The 27,586-nt window shown below is 40.1% G+C and overlaps 1 protein-coding gene across 2 annotated transcripts in view; it reads left to right on the top strand.

Annotated features, from left to right (window-relative positions):
- Nucleotides 1-27,586, top strand: part of EPHA6 (EPH receptor A6) — a 516,780-nt gene that overhangs the window by 475,013 nt on the left and 14,181 nt on the right. For both annotated transcript variants that reach the window (XM_040583021.1, XM_040583020.1), the window contains one exon: nt 24,970-25,119. In XM_040583021.1, coding sequence (XP_040438955.1) covers nt 24,970-25,119 — 150 coding nt within the window. The remainder of the gene's footprint in view (nt 1-24,969; nt 25,120-27,586) is intronic.

Raw genomic sequence — 27,586 nt, 5'->3', positions numbered from 1 at the left:
AAGAAAATTAACTCTCTCCCAGCCAGAACCAGCCCAAGGAGTCGTGTTCTCCACAGCTGTAGCCATCCAAGGCAACCAGCTGTAGGTTCTAGTTCTGTGGCACCTCACTGCCTCACCTGAAAACTGAACGGAGGCGAAGCCAGCAGTGCTGTTCTTTCACAAGCCGGTGACCAAACCTGGAGCTGGCCAAACTTGGACTCTGGGGTTTAGCACTCTGTAAGATTACAAGGTCCTAGACCGACAGCTTTTCATTTTCAAGGACCCGCCCTTCAAAAATCACATGTAATTTAATAATCAAAGATGGTATAAAGCTATTATCTGGCTGCACAGTACAGCTGTTTGGCTCTCTAGGTAATACTGCACAGTTCAGAAGGTTTGGGATACATTAATGATGGAAGAGCTCTCAGATAAAAAAAAAAAGTATTTTTTCATGTCGTTTAACTGCTGCTCTTCCTGTAAAGGAATCTTGCAAAGGGTAGACCCAGCTAAATATGCAAGGGTGGCATTTGTTTGGCAGGATTTTGGCTTTTGTGTTGCAATATGCAGTACTCGCATTCCACCGCCCCCCCTTCGCCTTTCAGGGAGACCCTCTGATGCTCCAGCTGCTGCTGGTGTTGGGGTTTTGATATTCACTTCAGCTAGGAGAAGGAAGCCATAAACATGCACGTCTCGCACGCTTATGAATATTTCTGCTCACTTTGATACTAATTCTAATATCTCTCCTTTACGTGATATCAAAGTTCTTGTAAATGAGATTCTGTAATTACAGAAGGAGGTTTCTGAAGCAGGATATAAATGTATGTTAAACTTCATCTACTTTCATATTTCTGTGATAGAAATGTTAACTTAGGAACAAGACTGACCTAGTTATTCACCTAAATTAATCCCTGGTGAAATCAGCTAGAGGAATTTCTGCTGACCATGTAGGAATTGCTGTTTGTTGTAAATCAGAAGAAAAGCTATAGAAAAGGAATTACTCATTGTTGTCTGTCCTCTTAAAAGATTGAAAGCCAGATTATTTTCCATCACGTACAAGCCCTTGGGAATCTCACTTGAGCACTTTTCTGTATTTATCAGATTTCCAAAACTTTGTAATGGTAAATTATTCTTTTTTTCAGTCTTGTTTTTTGGCAGACTTTCAAGATAGCAGCTCTTTGCCCAGCTATGAATTCTTCCCTTCATTATAGACATGGATGATTCATAGTTTACCGTTCCTGTATTTTCCTTTCAACAGAATTCTGCAGAAATATTGCAGCACAGTGGTTGTCTGTCTCAAAAACGTGTTAGACCTAGATTTGTGTGACTCTGATAAATCTGGGTCAAGCATCACAGTCTTTGCTTAGTACGTTTTCAGGCAAAACTCCTGTTGGCTTGAACGGGAGTTTTGCCTGACTAAGCACCGTGAGATTTTGCCCTTAGTATCTAAAATATTTGATCTGTTCCTTGCACTTTGGAAGTGTTCTAGAAGCAAAGCGTATGCCTTGTCCTTGACTGCCCCGCTGTGGCTGTATCATAATTGGCTTAAAAGGTGGCAGAATCTTCCATCTGCTGACACTAAGCATATCTTCATTGCCAGAATATTAGAAAACAAACACGCACACAGCTTCATATTCATTACATGTAAAGTAATTCCAAAATCTATGCGCATCAACTCAGCGTGTTACTGCATAAGAAGGGAACGTGTCATTTTACATTCTAGATTTCTTGTTCCCCTTCCTTCTACTCTAGAGCTTCAGCTTTTTTTTTCAGTTATGGGGGGTTGGGGGAAAAAAAGAACTTTTACTCTTAAGAAATCTCATGGCTTTTTGTTTTCTCCTATAAAATGTTTCACAGGTTCATATCACTGCCTGTTCCATGCAAGACTTTTGGTTTAGAGTTCAAACGTCAGAAATCCATTCAATAAGGGTTAGGGCCAGGTTTCTGAAGTAATAGATGAGGCCAATTGAGCCATTAATAAACTTAGAAATTTCATTGCTTTCTTAAAATAGATTTTCTTTGCAAGGAAGGCATTAGATGAGCATGCTTAATTGACCGCACCAAGAAAAGTGCAGTATTTGGAAATAAAGAAGGGCATAAAAAGACTTGAAACCACATGGAAGAACTTGTTTTCTTCTTAGTAAAGTGGCCATGCTCACTGCCTTGATTTTGCATTGTTTTTTTGTAAAATTAGCTGAAGTGCATTTTGAGATGAGACTTGTCATCCGTTCCCATAACACCACATCGCTCACTGCGCTTGCATTTTTACTATAATTTCTATCTGCTTCTGCCTTCACTCTCAGTGCAGTGCCTATTACTGCTCCCTCTGTTTTCTCTTTTCATTGTATCTTGTTTTATATCGGACCCTCTGACTGGAACTATCACATTTTTTCCATCAGGCACTCTGCTTTTCATTTAAATTCCCTTTTGAAGATCCACATCTGAGGTTTTAATGCAAACCCTTTTGAATAAAAATGCAGTCACCCTATTATTTGCTTTACAAAAAAGCTCTAGGGTAAATCTCAAATGTGTTGTGCATCTCCTTGGAAGCTTTCTTATCCTTAACTCAGGCTGAGCAGCTGCCAAATCTTCTGTGCCTCCACTGAAATAAATACTTCTAGTCATGGATAAGATGTTATTCAACATGAACAATTCACTTGAGTCTGTAGGCTCTTTCTCCCACTGCAGCACTCACGGTGAGTACAGAAGTATAGTTGGTAAACAGTCACTTGTAGCCTGAGAAAAGCATGCTAGATCCGTTTCTCCAGAATAAGGAAGCTGGTAACAACATGTGACAATTAAGGAATATTTACCTCTTTCCTCCTTTTAAATTCATCATAACAACATATATAGCAAACTCTAAGAAAATCTTGATTTTATGCCCAGATCCTGCAACTCAGCCACCACACTTAGCCATTCCTTTTATTTCAGCCTCTTTACCAATGTCATGGTTATGCTTAATTTATTATTTTTTAAACACTGAGAGTCTTTTCAATGCAGATATGCTCCCAAAATTACAGGAGCAGTACTGTTGGTCAAACACATAGGAAATGTTCTCTGTTCATGGTCATTTCCTCCTGGAGAAGGATGGAATATCCAACAGTCTGGACCTGGTGTGCTTGTGTATCAATGAATGAACATTGCACACTCGTTGTAACTGCATTTTTGTATTATGTGTTATAATAATATATTATAATATATAATATGATTATAATTTATTCAGATACTATATGTGAAGTAATACCTAATGTAATACATTATATATCAGGTAGTAATAATCGATATTCTAACATTATACATAATACTGTATTATATTAATATAATACGTAATTATATACTAAAATGTAATATATTGTATGGCATGGTACATTATATTACATGGTAATCTAATGATATATTATCTAACAGATTTAATTATATATTATTATGTATGGATGGATTAGGTATTCTATATTATTTATTTAAATACATTTCTCTGAATTGTTAATTTAGTTTTTCAGCAAACTATTAATGACATCATTAGCTTCATAAAAGTATCTAACTTGAAGAGACTGTCTTCAGCCTTTTCTCTAACAAACTGGAATAACTAATTCAAGTTGCCAAATAATATATTCAAGTACAGCTTTAAGTAAATGTTCTCAATATCAAGTTAAATTTTGTCTTTGTTCCCTTGGTCTGATTTTTGGTATAATTTTCTCAGGCATAGCTCTGTGACTGATCTTTTCCTTTTTAGTTTAGTAGTCCTTTGCAGGAATTGAAGTAATTTAAATGTGTTTTAAAAATGAACAGCTCCTGTGCTGGTTTGCTCAGGATACTTACTTTTCAAATGCGCAGATGTTGATTATGAATGGAAACATATTCCCTGAAGGTGAGAGAGCCTGTGTGTGTCTGTGTTGAGTCACAACTGCTTCAGTCTTCTAAATGAAAAAACTATATCAGTCTGCATTTTACTGTGTTAGTTATTTCTAAATATTTGCACTTGTAAAACAGGGAGGAAGCCAACGGGCCATCCTTCAAAGCATCAAGGCAGCCTATTACAGCATTTCTCATTAGCATTGTGTAACTACCCATTTAATTCTAGCTTTTATTAATTTTTGAGTGCTTGACTGCGTAGCCCTAAAATTTTGTTTTACAGAATTTTCAGTTTCTTATGTAATGTAAAAAAGTATTCCTTTAGCAAGCTATTCTGGATAAGAATGGAAGCAGGAGTACCTTGGCTTTAGGTTCAGATAGATAGGTGAAGAATTGCCTTGTCGAACTGGGACTGTATTCTATGAAATACTAGATCCAAAAAGCTCTTGGCCCTCTTTTGTAGCTTGCACTGGAGCAAGTCAACAGCATTTCTGCTCCTGGGTTTGTAGCACCGTCCCAGCAACAAGCCATGTCACATGGTCTAGCCTGGCTGCTTCCCCAGAGCTCATCCCTGCACCATGTGTCTTTGTGTCGTAGTTGTGCTGATGCTGGGTATTTCCAGCTCAAACAGGAAGGAACGCTTTACACCATATAAATGGATTATTTGTTATAAGCAATAAATATCCTGGACTAGGGGTTTTTTAAATCAGAAAGATTGAAAAACTTTCTGGGATCCCTTCAGTCTCTTGATGAAATTGCCTTTGTTCATGGTACGGCCATGTTACAATAAGAAGAAATATAGAAAAAAAGAGAAAAATAGAAAGATACACATAACAGCTGTGACTAACAAAAGGAATATATTTCCTTGCATAGTATTGCTTCTGAAATCTGCTCAGTTCATAGAATAAAGGGCAGGAGGGGGGAACCACATTGCAATACACTGTAAATTATTCAATGAAATTAATGCACAGTGTGTGCAGACTTTCTTTTCAAAGTCCTTTCTAAATGGGATCTGCCAAAGGTTCATGAAACTGTCATGCTCATAAATTTTTTAGCAGATCTGCTACACTCTTCTTGAAAGAAATATACTGGGATCCATAGCTTCAACAATTTGTTGAGGGTTTTGTATCTGTTTCCTTCTTTCCAACTGCATATAGAACATTTGGCCTCCATCAGAAATAAAAGCATAAGTAACATCTTCTCTTCAATTAGGAAGGGATAATGAGGGCAGAATTTCTATGTATTTTTGGCATTAACTCTCCTCCACAGAGCAGTAATATCCCATTGCTGTGAGTAGGTGACGGAATCATCTACAGCATAATTTGCCATGCAGAGGATGCTGTGGTTCCATGGTTAAATATTTTAACGTCAGTAAGAGTTCTTTTGGATTTCCCCCCTCTTAGGGATTCACCTTCTAGTCCCTATTGCTAACTGGGGAGAAGAAGTTTGTGACAGGACCTTGAGTAAGCCAGAACTTTAGGCAAAGACCTAAGTCTTGCTTGCAGGTTAGGCTGAGACAATGACTTTATGAATTGTGCCAACCCCTTCTTATCTCTAGGAAGTTCTTTTCCTCTCAGGTTTGGCCACCTGCTCCTTGGTATGTGTCTTTCCACTCAGCATGACCTTCTCAAAGCTGCCTCCTGCCTGCCACATCTTCCCTTCCCCCAGCACGCCTCTCCCTGAGCAGGGACAGTAGAACCCCAAGCAAAGGGGCCTCCATCAGCAGTAAAACTGTAGGTAATGTGGCACCTCTCCCAGGGCTTTCATCTCACTGACACAAGGAACAACTGTGAACACACACAAAAAAGGAAAAAAACCAAATACCTGTCATATGGGTTTGCTGCCTTTTTCCTGTATCATGTTCTAGAAAGGCCTATTATTGCTCCTTCTCCTGACCGCATGGCCAGGAAAAATGCTTAGAGAGTGAAGCTCTGTATCTTGCTTCAAGCTTGCTTTTTCTCAGGTGATACCTGAAGGCAGAACCAAGTCCTTATTAAAAGCATATTATAGGTTCAGTTATAGGAACCTACTAATTTTAACACACCTTTTACTATATTTGAGACGGCAAAACTATATAGGAAATTGCTTACTGGCTTCCTTGACAAGATGTTTTTCTGTGTGGGAAGGTTTGTCACTCTGGAAGTCTCCGGGAAGCCAGCAGAAGCCTGCTTGGCTCTGTGCTGTCATACCTTTATAGAGGCTGCTACTCCATCCATCTGCCATTAACTGACCTCTCATTTTTTCCATGCCCTACATAACCAGCCACACCACAAATCCTGTTTCACTGCTGCAGACGTTATGGTGAAGCATCCTTCCTCCCCCCCAGATAAGGTGCACAAACATGAATGTTTGTCGCGTGGACAGCTTCTTTCCAAGTGTGTGTTATGTCCCGAGGAAAGTCCTAAATTCCTGCCAGTGTCCCAATTGTATGAGGGTGGGGGCTGCACCTTGGGATAGTTTTTGTCCTTTTGCATGTCTTTTTTTTTTTCGTTTTTATTTAATATCCTTGCCACTGCGGTGCCCCAGGGTGAAGGTAGCAAGCTCTGTGCTTCTTGACAGCACATCTAGACAAGGTTCCTCCGCCCAGCTCCTCTGGAAGCCTCTCTCCCTTACAAAACAGTTGGCCAAGCACTGCATTGGCTGCTTATTTTTTTAAAGTCCGTGCCACTGCCAGTTCAGCCATGCCTTTTGACCAGGTGTCGTGAAATCAAGCTGTCCGTGATCTCCTCAGAGTTGCAGATTGCGATGCAACAAGCTGTATCTTCTTGGTGTCGAGGTACCCACTTCTAGTCCCACACTGGAATTGAAATTGTTGTGTATTACGAGGTGTATAAATAAAAGCAAGAAAAAGGCTCTTGCTGCCACGTCGTTTCACTTAGCTTTCCACATGAATAATGCTATAGTGCTCTCAAGCTTTAAACATCGAAACATAAGGATTTGAAATTAAAGTTCGAGATTGTTACAGGGGCAACATAACCAACCTCTATATGCTAAATGCAAAGTAATTATGGAGTTTTTTAACATCGTCTTGAGTTTTTGCTTTTAGTGCTGTATTTAGGTTTTTTGCTTGTGGTGTGCTGTATTGTCCTGGGCTTTTTGCACAGGCTTGTTTATAGCCAATAGTAAAAGGTATTTGTGTTAGCCAGCTATACATCAACTGATGTTCTTTGATAATCTATGCAGTGAAAAAAAAATATGTATAAAACACACATAAAGCCATAAGTAAAGATTGATGTGACATAGTGAAGACTCAGTAAAATAAAAGAAGACTTTAACTCAGGCTTTAAAAGTTCTGCCTAGAAGGTCTGTCCCATTAAGAGGAATGGCAGCACTGCACGCTCCAATTTGTGTGTACAAATTTAATTCCAGCAGATGCACAGGCTGGGCTCCACAGTCTGCTAGCATCTCACTTGTCAGCACATGTGATTTTACTCTGAGTTATCTTTGCTTAGGAAGAATCAACTCTTGGAATAATCATGAGACTGAAATACTGTTTTCCTCTGCCTAGTTCTTGTAACAGTAAGAAAAATTTATAAATTTGTCCCTTAAAAGTTTCTTTAAAAAAAATTCTTGTTCAAAAATTAGTGAACTTCTGCAATTCGAGTAATATTTTTTTCATGGAGGACAAGGCCGGGACAAGCATATATGAGGAACAAACATCTCTCTACCCAAGATCTTCCTATATTTTTAGTTGTGTATTATCTGTGGAAAAATGCTATTTTTCATAGTTAGTATGCGCACAGCTCTTCCTGGTAGCCATGCAACAGCAGGTTTAATTCCATGTGAACAGCACCTCAAAGCTGTTAAGCATTCCTGTATGTTGTAAAGGATCACACTTTTACATTTGCAGTTGTTTTGTTGCTAATGTGTCCCAAGAGCTGTTTATTGCTCATGAACAATTTCTTCATGTATGCACAAGCATTCTTTTGTTTATGTCATAGTGCTTCAAGATATGAAATCCCAATTTTCTGTCCTATTAAGTTTTTATAGGCCAATATCTTTCAGTAACATAACAGAAGTTGGTAAGACCTCATGAGGATTCTGGGAAGGTTATTCACACCCTTATGAGCCATCATGATCTTCTCATTTCTACTCAGCTACTTGATATAATTTCACCGGGTTTTCCACTTCTAAGTACAAATGCTTCTACCTACCTCACTGTTTATAAGAAAATGTACATCATCTTACGATAGACAAAACTACAAAGGAATCTTCAAACAAGAAAATCTTTCATGATGAGGCGTGAAGACCACAAGGATTTCTCCTCTTCCCCTGTTTTTGCCTTTTCCTCTTGCTTCCTGCTTTGGATCAGCTTATTAAAAATATAGAGCTATAGACAGAGTAGGTGAGGGGACATGATCCTACTGCTTACTTTATAGGATTGTGACACTTCAGATAAAGTAATCCATAATGTTTATCCTAGAAATGGACCAAATGCCATGTGTTCATTGGAACATCTGTGAATTTGGCTTGATGACAAGTCCCAGAGCAACACATTAAAGCCAACATTTTGTTCCTGCAGCTTAGTAGTAGTGATGTGTGCTTAATCAAATTAATGATAAGAGGAGCAAAATTTAATAAAAAAATAAAAAGCCACAAATGCAAGCTGAAAAGATGAAGCTGAATTTTCATCATAAAAGTTATCAAGCAAGTTGAATAACGAAGGAGAGAAGTTATTTTTAGCTTGCTTTCTGATCTGTTGAGCTAAACTAAAAAAAGATAATGAAAGGATTGTATGCTCTTAGACGTTAAACATCTTTCTGCTGGTTTTGTAGTGTTTACAAAGATTGAGAGATAGGAGATCAGCACCGTTGTATTTTGGGAGACACACCACAGTGTTGCACTGAGGGAAAGGTTTGATTTATTACAGTGAATATGAATCATTATTTAACAGCCTGGAGATTTATATGTGTTACTGTTGCTTAATAACTTTAGCAACATTTCTCAGTTGTATGTGGAATATAATGCTAGGACTGGTAAGTATGATAAAGATTGCTCCAAGGTGGAATTGTGGAAGTCAATACATTTCCTTGTGTCACATGTTTCATCTTCCTGGTGAGGTGCGTACTGTGAGAATAATTTTGATATTTCATTTCATTCTATGAAATTTGATAGAACTGGTTCAACTTTGCCTGTAATTATTTCATTCTTAAAAAACTTTATATTGATTTTTTTACTTAAATGAACAGACTGCAAAGAAGAAAGGTGTCCATGTAAGCATCCGTAGCAGCTGAACGTTAATTTGTTCTTCTATTTTTATAAGTACAAAATCCATCGTAAAGCGCTCTCTGCTGTGAGGTGAAGGCACAGCCCAGGAAACCAACAACTGCATAAGCTGGGACTTTGTCTCAGAGGTTCTTGGTCTTTTACTTTTAGTTTTACTCATCATAAATCATTCACAGCCTGGGTTTGGTAACAGCGTTCATATAGAAATGCAGTGATTGCCAGGCGGAGTTGCAGGTATCGCTGCATGTTTGCCAGTCTTCAACCTCTGTCTCTGTTTTCCCTACTGTTAAATGGAGACAGCAGCATCTTCAGAGGGTTGCCATGAGAGTAATTAGTTATGAGCTGTAAAGCGCTCTGAAAGGCAAAATGGCTAAGCTGTGTTATTGCACCATTTCAATGTTTAACGGATCTCAGCAAAATCACCTCTTGTTTTTGGAAATACTTATAAAATATGAAGAGTGAAAGCCCAGTTTCCTAATTTGGTTGCAGTACTTGGAAAAATCATTGTTGGTCAGCGTACATCAAACAAATGCTTTATAGGCTTTTACGTAATTGTGAAGACAATTGGGGAACAATACAAAAACAATCTTGTTTTTCTGACTCAAGAGCTTTTGTATGGTACATTTGCTGTGATTACCACAAATCTAAAGAAGGCAGTTTCAGCCCTGAGCTTTTTAACCCTCAAATGCCAAAATAAACAAAATTATTTAAATATCCTCGTGTTTATTTTTGGTAGGCATTTTTAATGCAGCAGCAATTGCCCATATCCTGTTGCTGAAAAAAACAACTAATACGCTTTGAAGCACTTTTAAAAGACCAAATGTGCAATAAAATATTATGGGTTTAGTCCATGAACACAATGTTTGTGTATATTGCAAAAAGCAGTACACATGAAAAAACTGATCAGTCCATTGCTTCCATTATTCCTATATAGCTGTGAGACGTTGAAGACTGCTTTTTCCTCTATTCTTGGGTTTTTATTTGAATTCCAGACTGTAGCTGAGATGGGGAAAGAGGGCTAGAAAGACCAAGAGCATGGCATCGACAACTTCATTTAGACAAATGAGATTGTGATCATTCCAGCATCCCAAAGGGAATCTGGAGTAGAAAACATGAGCTTCAGAAAAAGGAGTCTGGGGAAAGCAAGGGAACATCTGTTCATATGGGAGTTACTAGAAAGCTATCTGCAATGGCATCTCCTCTGTAAACAGAGAACATGAAAATAAGTGAGTGAGATACCTGCCACTGAGAATGATGCCTAAAACCATGGAACAGGAGGGAAAGATGCTGGATTGAATCCTGTGACCCCAGGCAGATTAAGACTGGAGATGTACCTTTTTTCAGCCAAGATAAATCAGCAGAAGCAGTAGTAGATACACTTAAAACCCAAAGATCTCTAGCACCCACTTGTATGTTAGAAATAAAAAAAGTTCCCTAATTAAATATCACCTGTAGCACATAATAGTAAAACAGAGGCATGAATGTGAAGAGAAAAACATTTAATTGAGGCACTGAAATGTGAGGGCTCAGTGAACAACTCAAGTACATGGACTCAACAGGAGTAGCAACCAAGAGGATGACCACATCGGTGGTGCACCGTGGGTGTAGCACAGAAAGACAAGATGGGAAGGGCAGTGAAGGGCTTCCTTTCCAAACGTTACATCTCATCCTTGGAAGAAAACAGTGCATTTGTATGTCTAATTTTTCCTATTAATTGATTTTTACATTGTAGGTGATCATGTAACTAGGGGTGGAGGCTGTTGCTTTGTGTTTTTTAAGTTAGGCTGAGTTATGCCAGAAGTGCAGACTAATCTACCTGTCATCAGTCATAAGAACACATGCTGAGGGGATACTGGTGGCCTAGTCATGGGGGAAGTTTTGGAGAATATGCCAGAAGGTGTGGAAATTTGTTAAGGAGGATAGATGGCTCGTCTAGATCAATTTGCCAGAGCACATTGAGGTTGCAATCAGCGAGCTCTCCCGTACCTGGAATAAATCGTTCTGGGAAATGCTGGTAAGGGATGCTGTCTTCCTTACAGTGTGTTTTTGGTGATATGAAATCACTCAACGCTGAGTTTACCTGACAAGTTTTTCATCTTGATACCACTGGTTTTATCAGGTGTAAGTATCATGCCCGTCCTTACAAAATTCAAGTTTGTTCTTTAGTTATTTCACCAGAACTAAAGGGATCCTGTGGGTTGTTGGAAATTACTGACCACCAGTCCGCTCCAGAAATTTTCCAGTCAACACTGAAACAAGCAATGGAGGGATGCCTGTGCTATAAAATATATATGAACTTCTGTGAAAATAGGTAGTGCTTTGATTGGCATTTTGGCCCTCAAAGTGATACGAATTTCTGGTTTTGAAGATTGGCTTGAATGTTAGCGCTTTACACAGATCTTAAAACTAAGGAATCAAAACTATGCATTAGTATTCTGTAACTTCATACTCCATTGGTAACAAAACCAGTTGGCTTTAATTTCCTTAAGTATACAAGGTCATAATCAAGAGCAGCAGAACAGTAAAATGTCAGCTATCTATAGACAAAGGAGAAAAATGCTTTTTCTTGAAATGTCATTGAGTTCTGCTGAATGCTTTTGATTTACTCTCTTTCCCAATGCTATCATCTAAGAGTTTACCTGCAGATGCTCCAGGCACAGCTGTGCTAGAGCAGCCTGTTGGAATGCATGTTTTGCTTGTCCACAAGAAGAGCTTTGGAAATCCATGTCCTACATATATCTATATGCATATATGCATGTATTAATTTTTCAGTACATAAATGTAACTGAGATGATTGGGGAAAAAAAAAAGAAAAACTCAGTGCGTACGCTTTGTTACAGCAGAAGAAGGGACTCCCTGCAGAAGTTGTATCCATATGTTATGTGAGCTGGCCATGCAAACACGTGACTGCCATGCACCTGTGCCTGAAGGCAGGCATTTAGCCAGCTTTGCCATGACTTTGCCAGATGCATAAGCTTAATTTCCATGAAGCTTGAATGCTAAAAACTATTAAATGGCTATCAGTGAATTTCTGGTTAAAAAAGATTTGTCATTTGCCAATATACCTCTGCTCAAATAATATTTCTAAATTTGAAAACAAACAAACACAACATAACCTCATTTTTCACACTGGCTTTTTTTTATCTGTAAAGACACTCTAAAAGGTCAAAACAAGTTTCAACTACTTTGATGGAGCTTTTTGGTACATTCATGTAGATAATGCAAAAGTCACCACTGCTTAGAGGGTGTATGGCAATTTATATAAATTACTATTCCAAGATCAACCACAGCTGGTCTAGCACCAGTGGCAAGTCTGATGTCAAAGAAAAATCACATCTCTCACTATACCATGTATCTTCTTACCTTTGTATTACACTATTCTGTTAAACAAAGTACCCCTGAGGGCTGTTTATCCCCAGATAATAGTCTCTACTGTTAGGTACTACTTCATCAAAATGTTTCCTTCTGATGATGTCTTACTGTAATATATCATGGAAGTGACAACTAATATATTATATGATAAAGTAAAATATCCCCTGAACAAGGTACAGGGATGATCAATTATGTTAATATGTTATTCCCATTATATTATCATCAGTCAGATGATGATTTAGTACGATGCATCATCAGAAAAAAGATAATCTAATAGGGTATTACTCAAAACTTTATGCCATCTGGGGAATAGAAGAAGTAAATTCAGCTGACTTATAGGACAGAAGGCATCCCAGTGCCACAATTCATGAACAGCCTAAACTGAACTATATCAAGATATAGAAAAGAAGTACAAAAGTCTAGGACGTGCAATACTAAGAAATGTCACTATTGTAGAAGTCAGAAGCTGATCCTCTGTGTCTGTAAAGCAGTAATACACCAGTATAAACACTATACATTAAACTGGTATTGCCGTTAGTATGACTGGAGCTGCCACCATAGGCATCAGTCACTGGTTTGTGCTGGTAAGGTGATGGTAGGGAAATAGAAACTAACCTGACGTTCAGTGCCCTTTATTCAGACAGCTGACAGAGATTTAGTTGAGCATGGGTATCTGCAGGAAGGCTCGACCACGTTCCTGTGCCAGACTATTCATCATCAAACAGATGGTTATCCTATTATTCAACAATTTGCATGCTGCCACGCTAGAGTGATCTATGGACAATACCAGTATGTCACTAAACCGAGTAGAAATATCAGAGGAACTTTGTTGTGAAGCAGCCCCTAACTTGGACTGAAAACTGCTCTCATACGTTCACTTCTTCGTAATTTTTTGGTGATGTGCTTCATCCATGTTTGTGCAGTTAGGGTATGATAATGCTGTGTTGTAACTTCTGCTGTAACAGGATACCTTCCTTGGTCAGAGATAGAGAAAAAATTATTTCACGAGAACGTAATTAATGAAGCCCTGTGTCCTAGGGCTCCATTACATTGCCAACTGCATTTTCACATTGCAGTTATCCCCGATCTGGGGCTGTCTTCTGCAGCCTCAACAGCCTAACTTCCATTCTTCTCAGAGTCTCCCTATGGCATCTTCACGGTACCTCCAGGTTCTTGCTGTGCTCCACCACATTTGCTTCCTTGGTAAAGCTTAGATCACTCCCATCTCCCTGTGGCCTCATACAATATTGAATTGTTCATATCAAATTCCATTTCAATATTCAATATTCATATTCCACATCCCTCTGCTTGTCTCCCCAGTAGCCCAAACATTTGCCTAGTTTGCCAGCTGGGCAAGTGGCAGCAAGGTCAGCCACTGAGCCACTGCCTTCTAGCTGCTGGTGGGTCCAGAAGAACGGCTGCATCCTGAGCTCTCCTGCCTTTCCCTGTGGAGAAATACTGTGATCTCTCTCCTTTGCTTAGGTACTGTTTTTCATTAAATATGTGGGAAATCAGGAATGGATCAGCTGCCTATAGGTAGAGGTCCAATACCCTCTGAGATATCATGGGGAACCTGAGATCTCTGCAAAGGACCAGCAGGCACAAGAACGAGAGAGTGGGAGACCTGCATTTCCCTAAAACAACAGCTAGCGAGCCAGTGACAGCACCTAAAGGGACAGCAGACCCCATGTTTAGGTGATTTGATCTGGTCTTTGATGTTTTTCCTGCCTCTGCCTTTCCGCCATCCGCGCTTCTTGCAGTTGGCAGTGGTTGACGCTCCGAGCCCGGGGGCCGGCTGGCCCACCGGCATCCCGGCGGTGCAGCAGCAGTGCGTACACCTCGTTTCTTTGGAAAACCAGCAGGGAGGCACTGGGACCATTCTGACCTACTGCAGGAGGAACGGCTGTTACCGTCCTCTTCTCTGCTGAGCCTGACTGCCCACCCTGGCCTTGGCCAGCCGTTCCTCCCCGTCGCCCCTCCCTGTCCCCAGGCGGGAAGGCAGGAGATAGCGTTTGACAGGTCCCTGGCCCCTGTCATGCTTCTTGACCCGTGGCCCTGGGCTCAGCTGCTTCTCCTTCATCAGCATCTGTTCTCCCATCTCCCCTACAATATATAAACAATATTTTTATGCAGGATGTGGGCTCACTTAGAGACGTGAAGCTTGCATGCATCCCAACAACCTGGGAATACTTCTATTCCCTTTTTTTTTTTTTTTTTTTTTCCCCCTAAGTGAAAAAAATTATTGATGAAGAAAGATACGAGACCAAAACCTTTACGAGACAGTGTCATTGCTCCACGGAGCAAACATAAGGCCTCCACATACTCACCCAGTAGCAAGCCCCTACTATCTCAGGGCAGTACTTTTACAGCTAAGTCTGCTAGTTTCTCTCCCTAGTACTCGGTCCTTTTTCTGTCACTAAAACTTAATAACAGTAGAACTATTTATTTCCTTTTGTCAAAGGGTTTATTCATAAAGGGTATCTATAAACATTGGGGTCCTGTAGAAAGACATAGTAATGTCATCAATAGAATCAACAACAAAAATGTCTTGGGATCTTTAAGATAGCCTTCTACAATTACACTGTCTCACAGCAAAGAACACCTCACTTCAGGTGCCTTTCTTGAACTTTTTAATTTTCTTTAACTTACTTTCCCCAGAAATGTTGGCAACACATTTATCACCCACATTTACCTGATTACATTATTATGTCATGTTTATATTGTACTTGCAAGTGACCTGAGATCATAGGAAGGGAACAACGATCAAACCCAGACAGCTGCAACGCTTGCGAGCTCAGAAGCGTGTCTCCAAAGTGCAAGCAAGTAGCCAACGTCAAGGAGGGCTATAATAAGAGAGAGCACGTGCCATGATGCATTCTCAGTTCTGGTTATCAAGCTTTTAGCAGCCTGTCGTTCAAAGGTTTCTTTAAGTCAGAGGTAGGTCTTTACATACAGTACCTTTCATTAATATTTCTTCTGTAAGTTTCTCTTGTTACTTTTTGAAGGTCTTTGTAATTTTAGAATTCATGTCATCCCATAGCAATGTTTCCTTATTAAAAAAAAAAAAAATGTTGATGTTTTTAATCTGCTACTTGCCAGTTATGGTTCTCTACTCACTACCTATTATCTGCTCCATTATATTCAGGGTTGTACAGACCTTTCTTAGTTTCTTTTCTTCCGTACCTTTGAACACCCATCCTGTCTTTTTCTACAGGTCTCTTAGTTTCAGTGTCTGCTTTTGGGGTGGGGGATGAAGGGTGCAATCAGTAAGCAATACGCAGGAATATCCTAGGTTTTAATAGTGCCATGCTTTTTTTTCTTTCTTTTCCTGATCATTTCTATCATTTCATTTCAGTTTTTCCCACTAGTCTGCTTTTGAGCAGGGAATTGATAATTTTACAGAGCTGGCTGGCTGTTACAACCACAAGATCTGTCTTGAGAGTGATTGCTTAGTACAGAGTCCTGTTATTTTTGACGTAAAGTTAGGAGCGTTTTAGTCTGTGTGCATCACTATGAGACTGAATTTTGTGACATTTTATCGCTTAGCCACTCAGTATCATAAGACTCTTCGGCAAATTTTTGTGGTCGATCACCATCTTTGCTACCATGAATACCTTTGAAGTGCTAGCACAATTTTACTTGTTTTCTGTCTGGTCTGTATTTTAGATTCTACATACGTACGCTGCCAGCAGGACTTGAGCATTGGTCCCAGGGGGATGCCACTCTAAAAACTGACCTTTTCTTTCTGTCTGCTTGTTTCCTGTCTTTTGACCAGCTACTTATCCATGAGTTGACTGAAACTTAAATAACTGGCAAACTCCTTCAGGATAAAATGACAAGTGACCTCACAAAAATGCAAGCAGAACATTTAATTCATCAGTTACTAAGATATTAATCCTCCTCTGCACTTCCTGATGCAGGTGGGATGAAAACTCAAGCAATGATACTTGCAGAGTAGCTCAGCCTCGTAATACTTCTGATCATCACCATCTGTATGTCTGTGTGTGGCACCGTAACTTTCAAAAGAAAAGCCTAATTTTTGTGATGTTTCTGACTGGTTTCTAGAATAAAGTTTTGAAGAAGCTTTAGATAAATAAAATCTAGTGTACCTCAGAGCAAGCTGTATGTGAATTCAGTATCGAAGTTCCTACGTTCTCTCTAGTGCAGCACCCCAAAGAATGGAATACAAAAATGTATACTGGAGACAGTACCAGAGCCTATATGGTGTCAATTTTGCATTTAAATGCATTTCACTTTCAATTGTCAAGTTTCCATATGCTTCTGAGGTTTTATTGGCCACTTCAAATCGTATGGTGTATGTGTATAGTGTATTGTAGGTATTGCATTATCCTGTGCCCAGCGACAGGACAAGGGGCAACGGGCACAAACTGCAGCCCAGGAAGCTCCACCTGAACATGAGGAAGAACGTTTTTACCCTGAGGGTGCCAGACCCTGGCACAGGCTGCCCAGGGAGGCTGTGGGGTCTCCTTCTCTGGAGACACTCAAAACCCACCTGGACGTGACTCTGTGCAACCTGCTCCAGGTGCCCCTGCCTTGGCAGGGCTTGGGCTGGGTGATGCCCAGAGGTCCCTTCCCACCCCAAACATCCTGGGATTCTGTGACTCTGTGAATTCTGGCAGGGATCAGGGCAAGGCAGTAGAGCGTGAATGATCTGGGCATTATTGCAGCACAGAGAGAGGCCACTTGGATTACTGAAACATGGGAACTGTTTGTTGTGCATGTCAACTAGATATGCACGTGGAAATCACTAGCTGTGAAATCGTTAATGATAGTTAATGACATGAAGTATTCAAGCAGTGAATGGTAACAGTGTACTTTTGATTCAATAATAAACACTTCAGTAAACCCTGGGCAAGTCAGGGGTATCATTTCAGAGACAAGTCTTTGTTGATGCTTTTGAGAAAGCATAGTGCCTAGTAACTTTTTTTTTTTTAAACATAAATTACTTGGGGTTTGAGAGATATTTGTATTCAGTAACTCAGTTTTGCCATAAGAATGGACCTTGTAGCAAATTCCTGTGTTACAGATTTGTGCAACGTAAGGTATCCTTCCAATAAGTGCCTCTGACCAAATCCTTTTCACCTTTTCCATTGACTCCAGCAGCACAACCTGTGTAAGCAAAGTGGATGGGCTCTGGATGTGCAGATAGAAGGACTCTGCAGGGGTAACTTTCAAGAAATTGGTTACGGCTGTAATGTGAGCTGTGCTGACACAGCTGGCAGATAGCTGGAAATTGATGCTCTTGAAAAGAGATAGATCTTTGCCAGAAATATTAGTTTCAAGGAAAATGACATTTTTTCCTATCATTACTGTCAAGTGGTGCTATAGTTTCTAAACTGGATTTGGTCGAGATGCATCGCTCTGATATTTAATTTCAGAAAAGGAAAGGGTTTCTCTGTGATTGAGGGCCAAGCACCCAATACTGTAAAATTCACTGGTGCATTCTTAATCCTAGGGAAATGCAAAATCCCACTCTCTAAAATATTACGAGATGCCTTGGCCCCACCAGTCTCACCATTATCTTTCAAAAGACCAGTCTCAAAGAAGTTTTGCAAAATACTCTTTATCTGTCCTTGTACAATCGCCTGGTTCTTACCAGGGCTCTGAGAACACCACCAGTCCTTACTGGCCTGCCTGGCCTCCTGTGGGACTCCCCCAGCCCTGCTCATGGACGGGCCCAGGACCCTGTTTCAGCTCAGCCTGGGACCACCGATCCCTGCTCCAGCGATGTCGCAGCCAGCCAGCCCCAGCCCTGTTGGCTGGAAGTTGTTTGGATTTGCTGGCTTCACCTTGGCCTGCTACCTCGCCTTTGCCTGATGCTCACAGGGACTGTCTGCAGCACCCGTTGCCATCACCGCCCTGCCCTGCTCTTCCCGCCGGGCGCCGTGGGGTGCACCCTGTCCGTGAGGGCATTGCTCAGCCTGTGTGGTGGCCGCTCCTGGCTCCCCATCCCTCAGGGAGCAGCCCTGCTCTTGCTGCTCTGACAGCTCTAGCTGCCTGCACTGATGCATAAAGCAGTTAACTTCTGAAAGCTGCATCATTCTTAATCTCTTTCCTGTCTTTCCCTTCTTCCTCTTTACTTTCCTCTTCCTCTTCTGAAAAAAAAAAAGCACATTGAGCTTTCGGCTCTAGAAGAGCGAGACCTCTGCCCATCTTCAGCCACGGACCCCTTTCACTCCATCACTGGAATGAACTACTTTGTCTATTTAGAAACTAAACAAATATATGTTCTTAAACTAAATGGGTAAAAACCTTGGGTCTTTCAACGAGCATCTTTCAAAGGCATCATGGCTAACAAGGAAAGATGTCTGTAGTCCAGTTGGTAACACAAACAGGAGGCAATCGCATCAACTGCTTGTCTTTGGTAGTTTGCTGTATCTTTGTCATTGTATAAAGTCCTTTAAATTGCACTGTCAAGAAAACACGAATGCAGGACAGATATAAGTGGTCAGAAATATTCACTACCATTTCACTTACATAGATTTTGAGGGTCAAAGCTATGCATTTTTATCAGACATCTTATTATCTTTCAACCCAAGTGAAGATCAATGCCTCAGAACAGGCAAGAGACAGCATGTTGAAGTGTTTTGTTTCAAAGGAAATGCTACTACTACTACTAATGAGAATCCCAGCTGGTTTAGAGAGAGTTCCTGATTTCATAATTCTTCAATTTTTAGTAAAGTAATCTAATATTTTAATTCTTTGATTTTTGAACTAAAATACGAGAGGGTAGGATATATCTGTCTCTCTGGAGGTTTGCCTGTGTACATATACCACTACTCAATTCATCCCACGGATGACCTTTAGGAAGACAAAATGACAGGTTGGGTGGAGTATTTTGGAGAAGCATCCTGCTCTACCTCTAATAACATGAAGTGTTTCTGGTGATCTGTGGGCAGACATTTCACCTTGGCTGTTTTAGTTCTGTCAATATCTTAAACGCTGATTCCTTCCATCTATCAACAGCTTTCCCCCTTTTGGAAAACACAAATAGATCAGTACTGTCAGGGTTAATATTCACTAAAATTGATGTATTCTCAAAATCATAAACAACTTGTGCTGAAAAATTGGGTTGCTAACTTGGGGGGAGGTGTGTGGGAATCAAGTTCCACATACTTAACTTTAGCATTCTTAATCAGGATATTTGAAAGAAAATGAATACTTTCCCAGAGATTAAAAGCAAATCCAGTCTTTTTGAAAATCAGGGGATTTTGTTCATTTCAGTTCTGAGGGAAATGAAAGACTGGTAGAACTGACTGGAATTGGGCATAATGAGAACAAATTCTGAAATGCCTTTTCAGAGCAGTTTTGTTATCTTGCCATGTAGTTCCTCTGATATTCCAATAGGCACTAGAGAAGACCCTTGATAATAATGAATAGTTCTAAATTACGATTTGAGGATGCTAAATTCTGACTATTTGTAACTTTGCACATGAAAAATTTGATTCATATGCTCAAACAAAAGCATCGCTCCAGCAAAGTGGCATAAGGCTTTTGTACAGAATGATGAATTATGTCCAATATTTAAAACTAATCTCTCTCATTACTTTTGTCTCTCTTCACTCTGAAGTTCTTCTTTTTCTCCCATCTCTGTCATTTGGGGTAGAGAAAAAGACAGATACTACACTTGTTTAATGGGAAATTATTGCACAATTCAGTAACAACCTACATAAAGGAATAGTAACTGACAGATGCATAGGGATTACCGTGCCAGGTTAATCTAGTGGTGCCCATAGTTTGGTACCTTTTGTCCTAGAAACAGACGGTTCTAGATGTCTCTGCATCTGGAACCTCATCATTTAGTAAAAACAGCCAGCTCTGTGACAGTCCCTCTGCAGTGTTTGTCATTCAAGGAAAATAGAGAACAGGCTTTTCAAGAGAGACAGGCATTGTTTCACATCACTGCCAGTTCTGGGGCACCATCAGCCTGAGGCTTCTGGCTGCTTACGTGTATCACTGTCTCTGCACATCCATTAGGGGCTCATACATCTTGCCTTCAGTTTTATATCTAAGGTTCTCAGAGGTGTCATGCCTCACTTTAAGGAGCTAGCAGGGCATGCCAGAAGTTCTGAGCATCTAACAGGCTTCCTTCTTTGCTTCTGTGCCCTCTCTGAACATCTTTCACATCATGCATTTTGAGCTTGCTGATGCATCTCAACTTTCACCTTGGTAGAATAATGGGCCATTACGTTATTCTGCTGGAGTTTTAAAATATATTTAAATATTTCATTAAAGAAACTGTTAATGGCTCTGGTTTTTAAAAAGATGTCTAAGATGAAAAAAAAAAATCAAATGGGAGATGGCAAAAACACTGTTGGACCGTATACAATGTCAGTATCAGTTGCCTCACCGAGGTCTTTTCACAGAACAGCTCATAAGCAATTTTTTGTTTTTGCAAGCTCAAAGATATGACAGCATTTGGGGAAGACTGTCTCCCTCTCTTGCAAAGCTTGAGGTAAAGAATGAGGCATTCTGCAACATGTAGTTCCAACTCTGCCTTAAACGTGCAGCAAGCTCTGCTGTTGCCAGCTATGGGGGGAAAGCGAGCGTGTGTGGAGGTGTGGGTGGGCAAGGGGGGAAATTTCATTTTGAGGGCTGATCTCCAAACAAGCTAAGAAATGTGAGCCTAATATTCTAATTCCAAGGGGACTCTTGACACTGCATAGTAAAATTGCTTATCAAATTACAATCAAGAAAAAAATCAGGAGATAGACACTATTCAGCTTGCAGCAATTGGGGAAAAAAAAGGCTGAATTCTAATCATTTGAATAGCAGCATTAGTCTTCTTTTACTATGTGAGAATAAAATTAGCTTATCACCGATATCATTATTTATGTATGAAATGAGGCAGAAATACAATTTGGTTCCTAACACCCCTTCTGCCCCACCACCTCATCCCCCAAAGAGAGAGAATAACCTAAAAGCAAAACGGCTTTGCGCAAGGGCTCTCACACAGGCAGCTGTGACAGATTTCATTGCTACAGTAGTAAAATGTAAATGACTTATAAATTATCTTAATTCCAAGGTGGGGCATTGTGTAAATAGTATTGCATTTATTGTTTTCCCAGTTACATCGAAACGTAAAAAGACATGTCCAATATCAGCAATACTGTTTATTACTCTAATCAGAAATGGGAAATATATTTTCAGCTACTCTAAACCTTATGTGTTCTTTTATTATGCATGAGCAGCTATTACTGCTGTTCACTCATATTCGTCTCTTAAGGTAGTCATGTTGCAATCCCTGCCTTTTGAATGTTTTCAAATATATAAAACAACTTTTTTGCATAAAAGGATGTTCCGCAGACATAATTAAGCATTGAAATTTACATTTTTATGAATATAACATCTTCATACATCAGATGAATCCATTGTAAAAATTTTCACTTTCTCATTAAAGCCAGCACAAAAGAATTTTATTTTACAACACCGAACACATCTTATACCCTTGAACGTGAGCTGCCCCGAATTGTGTTAAGACCTTTTTCTCCATTCTCATTTTCACACTCAATAAGCCACTACTGTTTCAGTCCAAAAGGGATCAGTCAGTAAAGCTGTATCATGAAACTAGCTGTAGAGCCTAATCAGAGTCTTTAAAACTCATTTATATTTAGCCAATTGTTCACAAATCTAGCTGCAAGTGCTGCTCAAGACGTGACCTCTTTTTCGAGTATAATTTGGGAACACATAATCAGATTTATGAAAAGGACACAGTTTAAAAATATTTTTCCTGTTATGTTATCCATATTATGTTATAGACACTAAAAGTAAAATCTGTAAATACCCAAATGCCTTCTATTTTCATGTATAGATTTGTGTTTTCCCTACAGGTAGATATTTAATTATTAACATAAGACTTTTCATTAACATTCAAACAATAATAAATGATTAATAAAACTCTCCAAATTACAAATCTAGCTCATAGCAAATTTGCTGATCCATCAGTTTGTCTTGATAAATAGAGTCTTAAAGTAACACAGCCATCTAAACGGGTAGAGTTTTTTTCCTGTCATCTCCTCAGATCCGTGATAAGGAAAGAAAATACGGACTTTTTTCTTTTTCATCCTCCCTCAAACGCTGGGGCAGCACTCCGCTCGAGTGGATGTAAAGCCAAAGGCATCAAAGGGGGTTGCTCGGTACGGCAAGGTTCAGGCAATGAACTCCTGCGATGGAACAAGTCCCTCACCTTCCACATCGTTTATCAGCCGGGACCGATCGTGCTGCTGGTGAGGGAGGGCACTCAGGGTTGTCAGGACGGTGTCTGTTGTGACACGGATCACCAGGACTGTTGATTACTGTTCGAAAAGCACATGTGGCCAGGTCCAAAGGAGGAGTTCAATGCCTACCATGACCCTGTGACTTAGGCCAGGAAAACATTGTCCCCAAAAGTCTGCAGAAGCCAGGGATCTAAGGATGGAGTGACATCATTTTGGCAATAAAATGTTTAAAAATAAAGGACTAAGCCCAATCCAGTTAAAAGGATAAGGCCCATAACTCTGGTGTGAGGAGATATTTTGAACTATACTCTGGAGTTAGACCCCAAAGTGCCTGTTTCTCAGAAGACACATCCTTTGGATGTGGCCTGGTTGGACAGCCCAGTGTGCAGTGTACATTTGGGGCACAGAATATCTAAATCTGCCACTGCCTCAGGACACCTGCATCCACATATCCACCAAAGCACCGCTGCAACCAGACCTCGATATCAAGCACCACATGGTCTTACCCAACTTGTTTAGACGTATTAACTGTTTCCTGGGGAAGAGACAAGAAATTAGACTGGTCTTTCCTTGGAGAATGTCTTAGCACAAGCCTCCTTTGTCACGCTGTTTCTTCATTCTCATACCCAGAAGCATTTGTAGTTGCTTCCCAAGTGGACCAGCTGTACCAGGGAGGGACGGAGAGCATCACAGCCTGCAGTGCTGGCTAGGGCAAGCTTAGAGATGCCAGCGGGTGGGGTGTAAAGTCCTTTACATTTCTGACATCTCTGACAGAGGAGTGATCTGACCACCAGGTTATTGGAATAAGAAAAGGGGGCAGGGGAGGTACTCGGGCAAAAATACAAAATAAAGTATTACCTTTACTTCAGCTAAAACCAGTAAGTGGTTTTCCACTGACTTCAACCACAACCAAGCAAGCAAAGACTTAAAAAAGCAGCTGGAGGGGGGGAAAAAAAAAAAAAGAATAATAAAAAAAAAAGGAACATCACATCATACAAAGGACATCTTGGTTACTGTCATAACCATCATACAACGTAAATGTTAACCCTACATTTTTCATCAGCAGGTGAGACTCAGTAGTGAGAAATTAGCTTACTGGCACATCACCACAGACACAGAGCTTTGCTTCTGAACACTTTTTTTGGTAGAATAAACATCTCAGTCAGCTGAAGTCGGGCCTCAACAACTTGCAGACAATTTTTTATATATTCAAAGCAAATTAACAGAGATTTACATACTTGTTTTTAACTGCGGCTTCTCTTCAATTGCCAAACGGATGTTCTACTTTATTTCTTCTTTTGTTTCTGCCAGAAATAAAATTAAAACGCTGAGCACAATCCATTACTGCTTGTTGAAAGGAACCAAGTGAGCTCAGCTCTATTGGCTGCCTCCTCCTACCATCTAGTGGCACCTGAAGGACACTGCTCGCTCTTGACTTAAAAGAGTTAAGTGGAAAATGATAACAAACGCACACTTTTGAAAAGAAAAACATATACTTTTGAAAAGATAAATGTATCTGGAGAAGAAATACTTCATTTTCAAATGGAAAAGTAGTTTTCATACATGAACTATTTATGGGAGAATAGAAGAGCTTCAATGGTTTAAATTACTAATGTCAGAGAAAAGCTCTGCATCCTGTGGTCTGGTGAAGAGTAAGTCAGGTTTGTTGATTGAATTCTGACCTTTTTTTTCCCTTTTTTTTTTTTTTTTTGTGGTAGCACTTGGATTCGAAAGCTGAAGAATGAAACTATTCTATTCAGTATCCTACAGCAACGCCTATTAGAAACACACTTGGTTTGCTATTTACCTGGATATTTAAATGACACAACAAAAAATAAAAGATACTATCAAAAGTAAAGAATAATAGGAAGCCTATAGTTTCCTTTCTGATTATATAGTTTCATTAAGTGCTTTTGGTGTGCCATTTTGCAACAGATGCTTCTGTTTCATTTAAGGAAAAAGGACTTTATAAGTCAATGTAGAAGGAATTTCAGGCTTGGGATGTTTTCAATCAAAAGGCATGTTCTGACCGATTATATGACTGAGCAAACATGAATCATATAAAATGCTTTCTGTTCTTTGAACTGAGTTTTGTTGTCACAGAGTGCTGTTTTTTGTGAATTAGACCACAAATAAAAGCAAATTTTTATCACATTCTTAAAAAGGTATATTTCTTCCTTCCCACTTGCAGCAAATTGACAGAATGTCGAATGTCAGCATCCAGGATGTATTTTTCTTCTGTTCTTTTAAACATGTGCTATTCAGTATTCCAGTCATATTGACAAGTTCTCAACATATTTTCCAGGGTGGAAAAATCCCCATAAGGTGGACCGCTCCTGAAGCTATAGCTTACCGGAAGTTCTCTTCGGCAAGCGACGCGTGGAGCTATGGGATTGTAATGTGGGAGGTGATGTCCTACGGTGAACGGCCATACTGGGAGATGTCCAACCAGGATGTAAGTACCACCTGTGACTAATCTGCCAGCTGTTGAAATGTTCCTTGAAAATGATTGTCAATCCCTGCCCCGCTTTGCTTTCTCAATCAATTCCTACGCTGGAACTTCAACTTATTTAAATCAGCATAACTCTGTCAGCTTCCATGGGACAGTTAATTTATGCAACCTGAAGACTTGACCCTCTATAACCAAAACCTTGACTGGCTTCCTCCCAAGGATTAAAAACTTATTACAAAGAGTCACAGCAGCTTTCCAGCTTCTAATGCTGGCTATACGGGGCTTTCATCCAAATCCTTGGGAATCTGCATCAGATATGCAAGTTGATGCAGTTCTCAGTTAAGCTGTACAGCAAAACTTGAGGGAATACTGGAACTATTCTGATGATGAATTTGGCCCATTATCTCCAGTACAGCCTGACAGTACCCTTCAATGGGCATACATGGTTAAATTCTAGAAGAGTTAAGCTGCCATGAGAAATGTATTTGCCAATTCTCCTTTCTGAGAATTAAATGCATTCTATTTACCTTAAAAACTACATACAGGCTTAACCGCAGTGCAGGACAATAATCCTCCCTCATAACAAAGTTATGTTTTCCTCTGACTTCTTTCTGCAAAAGATGTGGCCAAGTGAGCCTTCCCAATTAAAAAAAAAACACGTTTGCTTTTAGTAAAATTGTTCTAGAAAATGAAGAGTGGGAAAGGGGAAATGGTTTTTTTCTTCACCACAGTTTAAGTTTTCAGTAATTCTCATTTGATGGATCCCCATGACAGCTCAAACTGGTATACTCATTCTTCACACCAGCCATCAATCTCTGTGTCAAAATGCAGAATATCAGCCAGCCCATCTTAACCTCTCTCATATATGTGCCTAGAATACCTCTGCATTGGTTCTGAAGAGCTGACAAGACTTTTCCCAGATGGCTGGTTTTATATTGTTGCTAAGGTATTCAGCTGTTCAAGTCTGGTTGCTTGTTAAGGCTGATCAGTCATTTGGGGATAAGGATCTGAGAGAGCTTTTCATTAAAAAAATATCATTTCAGAGTGTTTCAGAAAGAAAAGAAAAAAAAAAAAAAGCCAAGCAAACCCACCCAAAACAGAAAAGACCAGCAGAACTAGTAAAGCCTTATTTCCTTTGGTTTTGTACTCTACAGCCTCACCAGTGCTATAATCTTACTTCTCTCCAGCATTTCTCTTCTGAGTCTACCCTTTGAAATTAAACCAGCTCTCCTGTAGATTGTTCTCCCCTGACAATGCTACGGCTTCCATCCCCTCTCCACACATCCACCTGCCAGCAACCCACCTCCCTGCTGCTCCTTAATTACCACCAGGTATGGTACGGTTCATGCTGTGCCTACTTTTGAGCTACATTTATGTTGATTGACCAAGGCAGTGGTGGCTGGTTGCCCAGCTGAAAGGAACAAGCAACCACTCAGCTGAGATAGACCTTTTCTCTTCAGTGGGAACGTTATTTTGATACTATCTGAACTATAAACACATCATGGATCTACTGTGAAATAAGCAGGTAAACCCAGTAGGCTCAATTCTGTTTCCCACAGGTAGCAATCTGCTGGCATCTGAGATGCCCTAGAGTAACAAAGATCTCCACGTGCGGCTGACACAGGACATGCAGGAGACCTGAGACCTTCTGGAACAACAACTAAAGGCCAGGCAGGATACCCTAGGGAGTCTAAAATTTGACACCTAAGCTTAGACAACTGAATTAAGGCTATTTTTCCCCTAGGTCACAGTGTGAAATCATCCGTGTATAGATTTCTCATATATTTAAGTCTCTGTCCTACAGCAACTTTATGCCTCTGCCCAGCTTCTGATTCTTACACAACTTCTTTAAGTGAGCCAATGGGTTCAAAGTTAACCAAAAAGAACGAAAAAGCAGATTCCAGCTAAAAATATGAGTACCTGATCCTCAGTACCTTGACTGAACTGAGAGCCATTTACCAGCTCCTGAACGGCCACAGCTTACAAGCACCAATTTAAGGCAAAACTGCCATTGCTTTCCTTAAAAAAGCCACATTGTGAGTTGTGGTGATTTAGGAGCTGATTGCTAAGGAGCTGGGACATCGCTTCAGCCTTGCAATAGCAGAGGGTGCTATTCTTGAGCTAATTTTCTGTTCAGAGGCAAAGCTGAACACAGCCATGGCAATATCAGCCCCTTCATCATTGCCATGCTGTCGCAAAACCTGATTACTCTGCACTGTATGGAATGTACTTGGTATCAAAATGCACGTATAGCCTCAAGTTTTCTGCCTTCCCAAACTAAAAGATGCAACGGTGAGTTTCACTGGGAGCCTTCATTTAACGGGAGACAGAACAGAACAAGAAACTGGGGAAAAGGTATCAGCAAATCACAGAATCACACAACTGCTGAGGTTGAGGGAGCTTTTAAGATTGTCTAGTTCAGTCCCCCTGCTCGAGCAGGGTCAATTAAAGCAGTTCGCTCAGAGCCGTC

The sequence above is a fragment of the Falco naumanni genome, chromosome 2 (assembly GCF_017639655.2).
Source record: "Falco naumanni isolate bFalNau1 chromosome 2, bFalNau1.pat, whole genome shotgun sequence".
NCBI classification, from domain to species: Eukaryota; Metazoa; Chordata; class Aves; order Falconiformes; family Falconidae; genus Falco; species Falco naumanni.
This window is presented reverse-complemented; position numbering and strand designations above follow the sequence as displayed.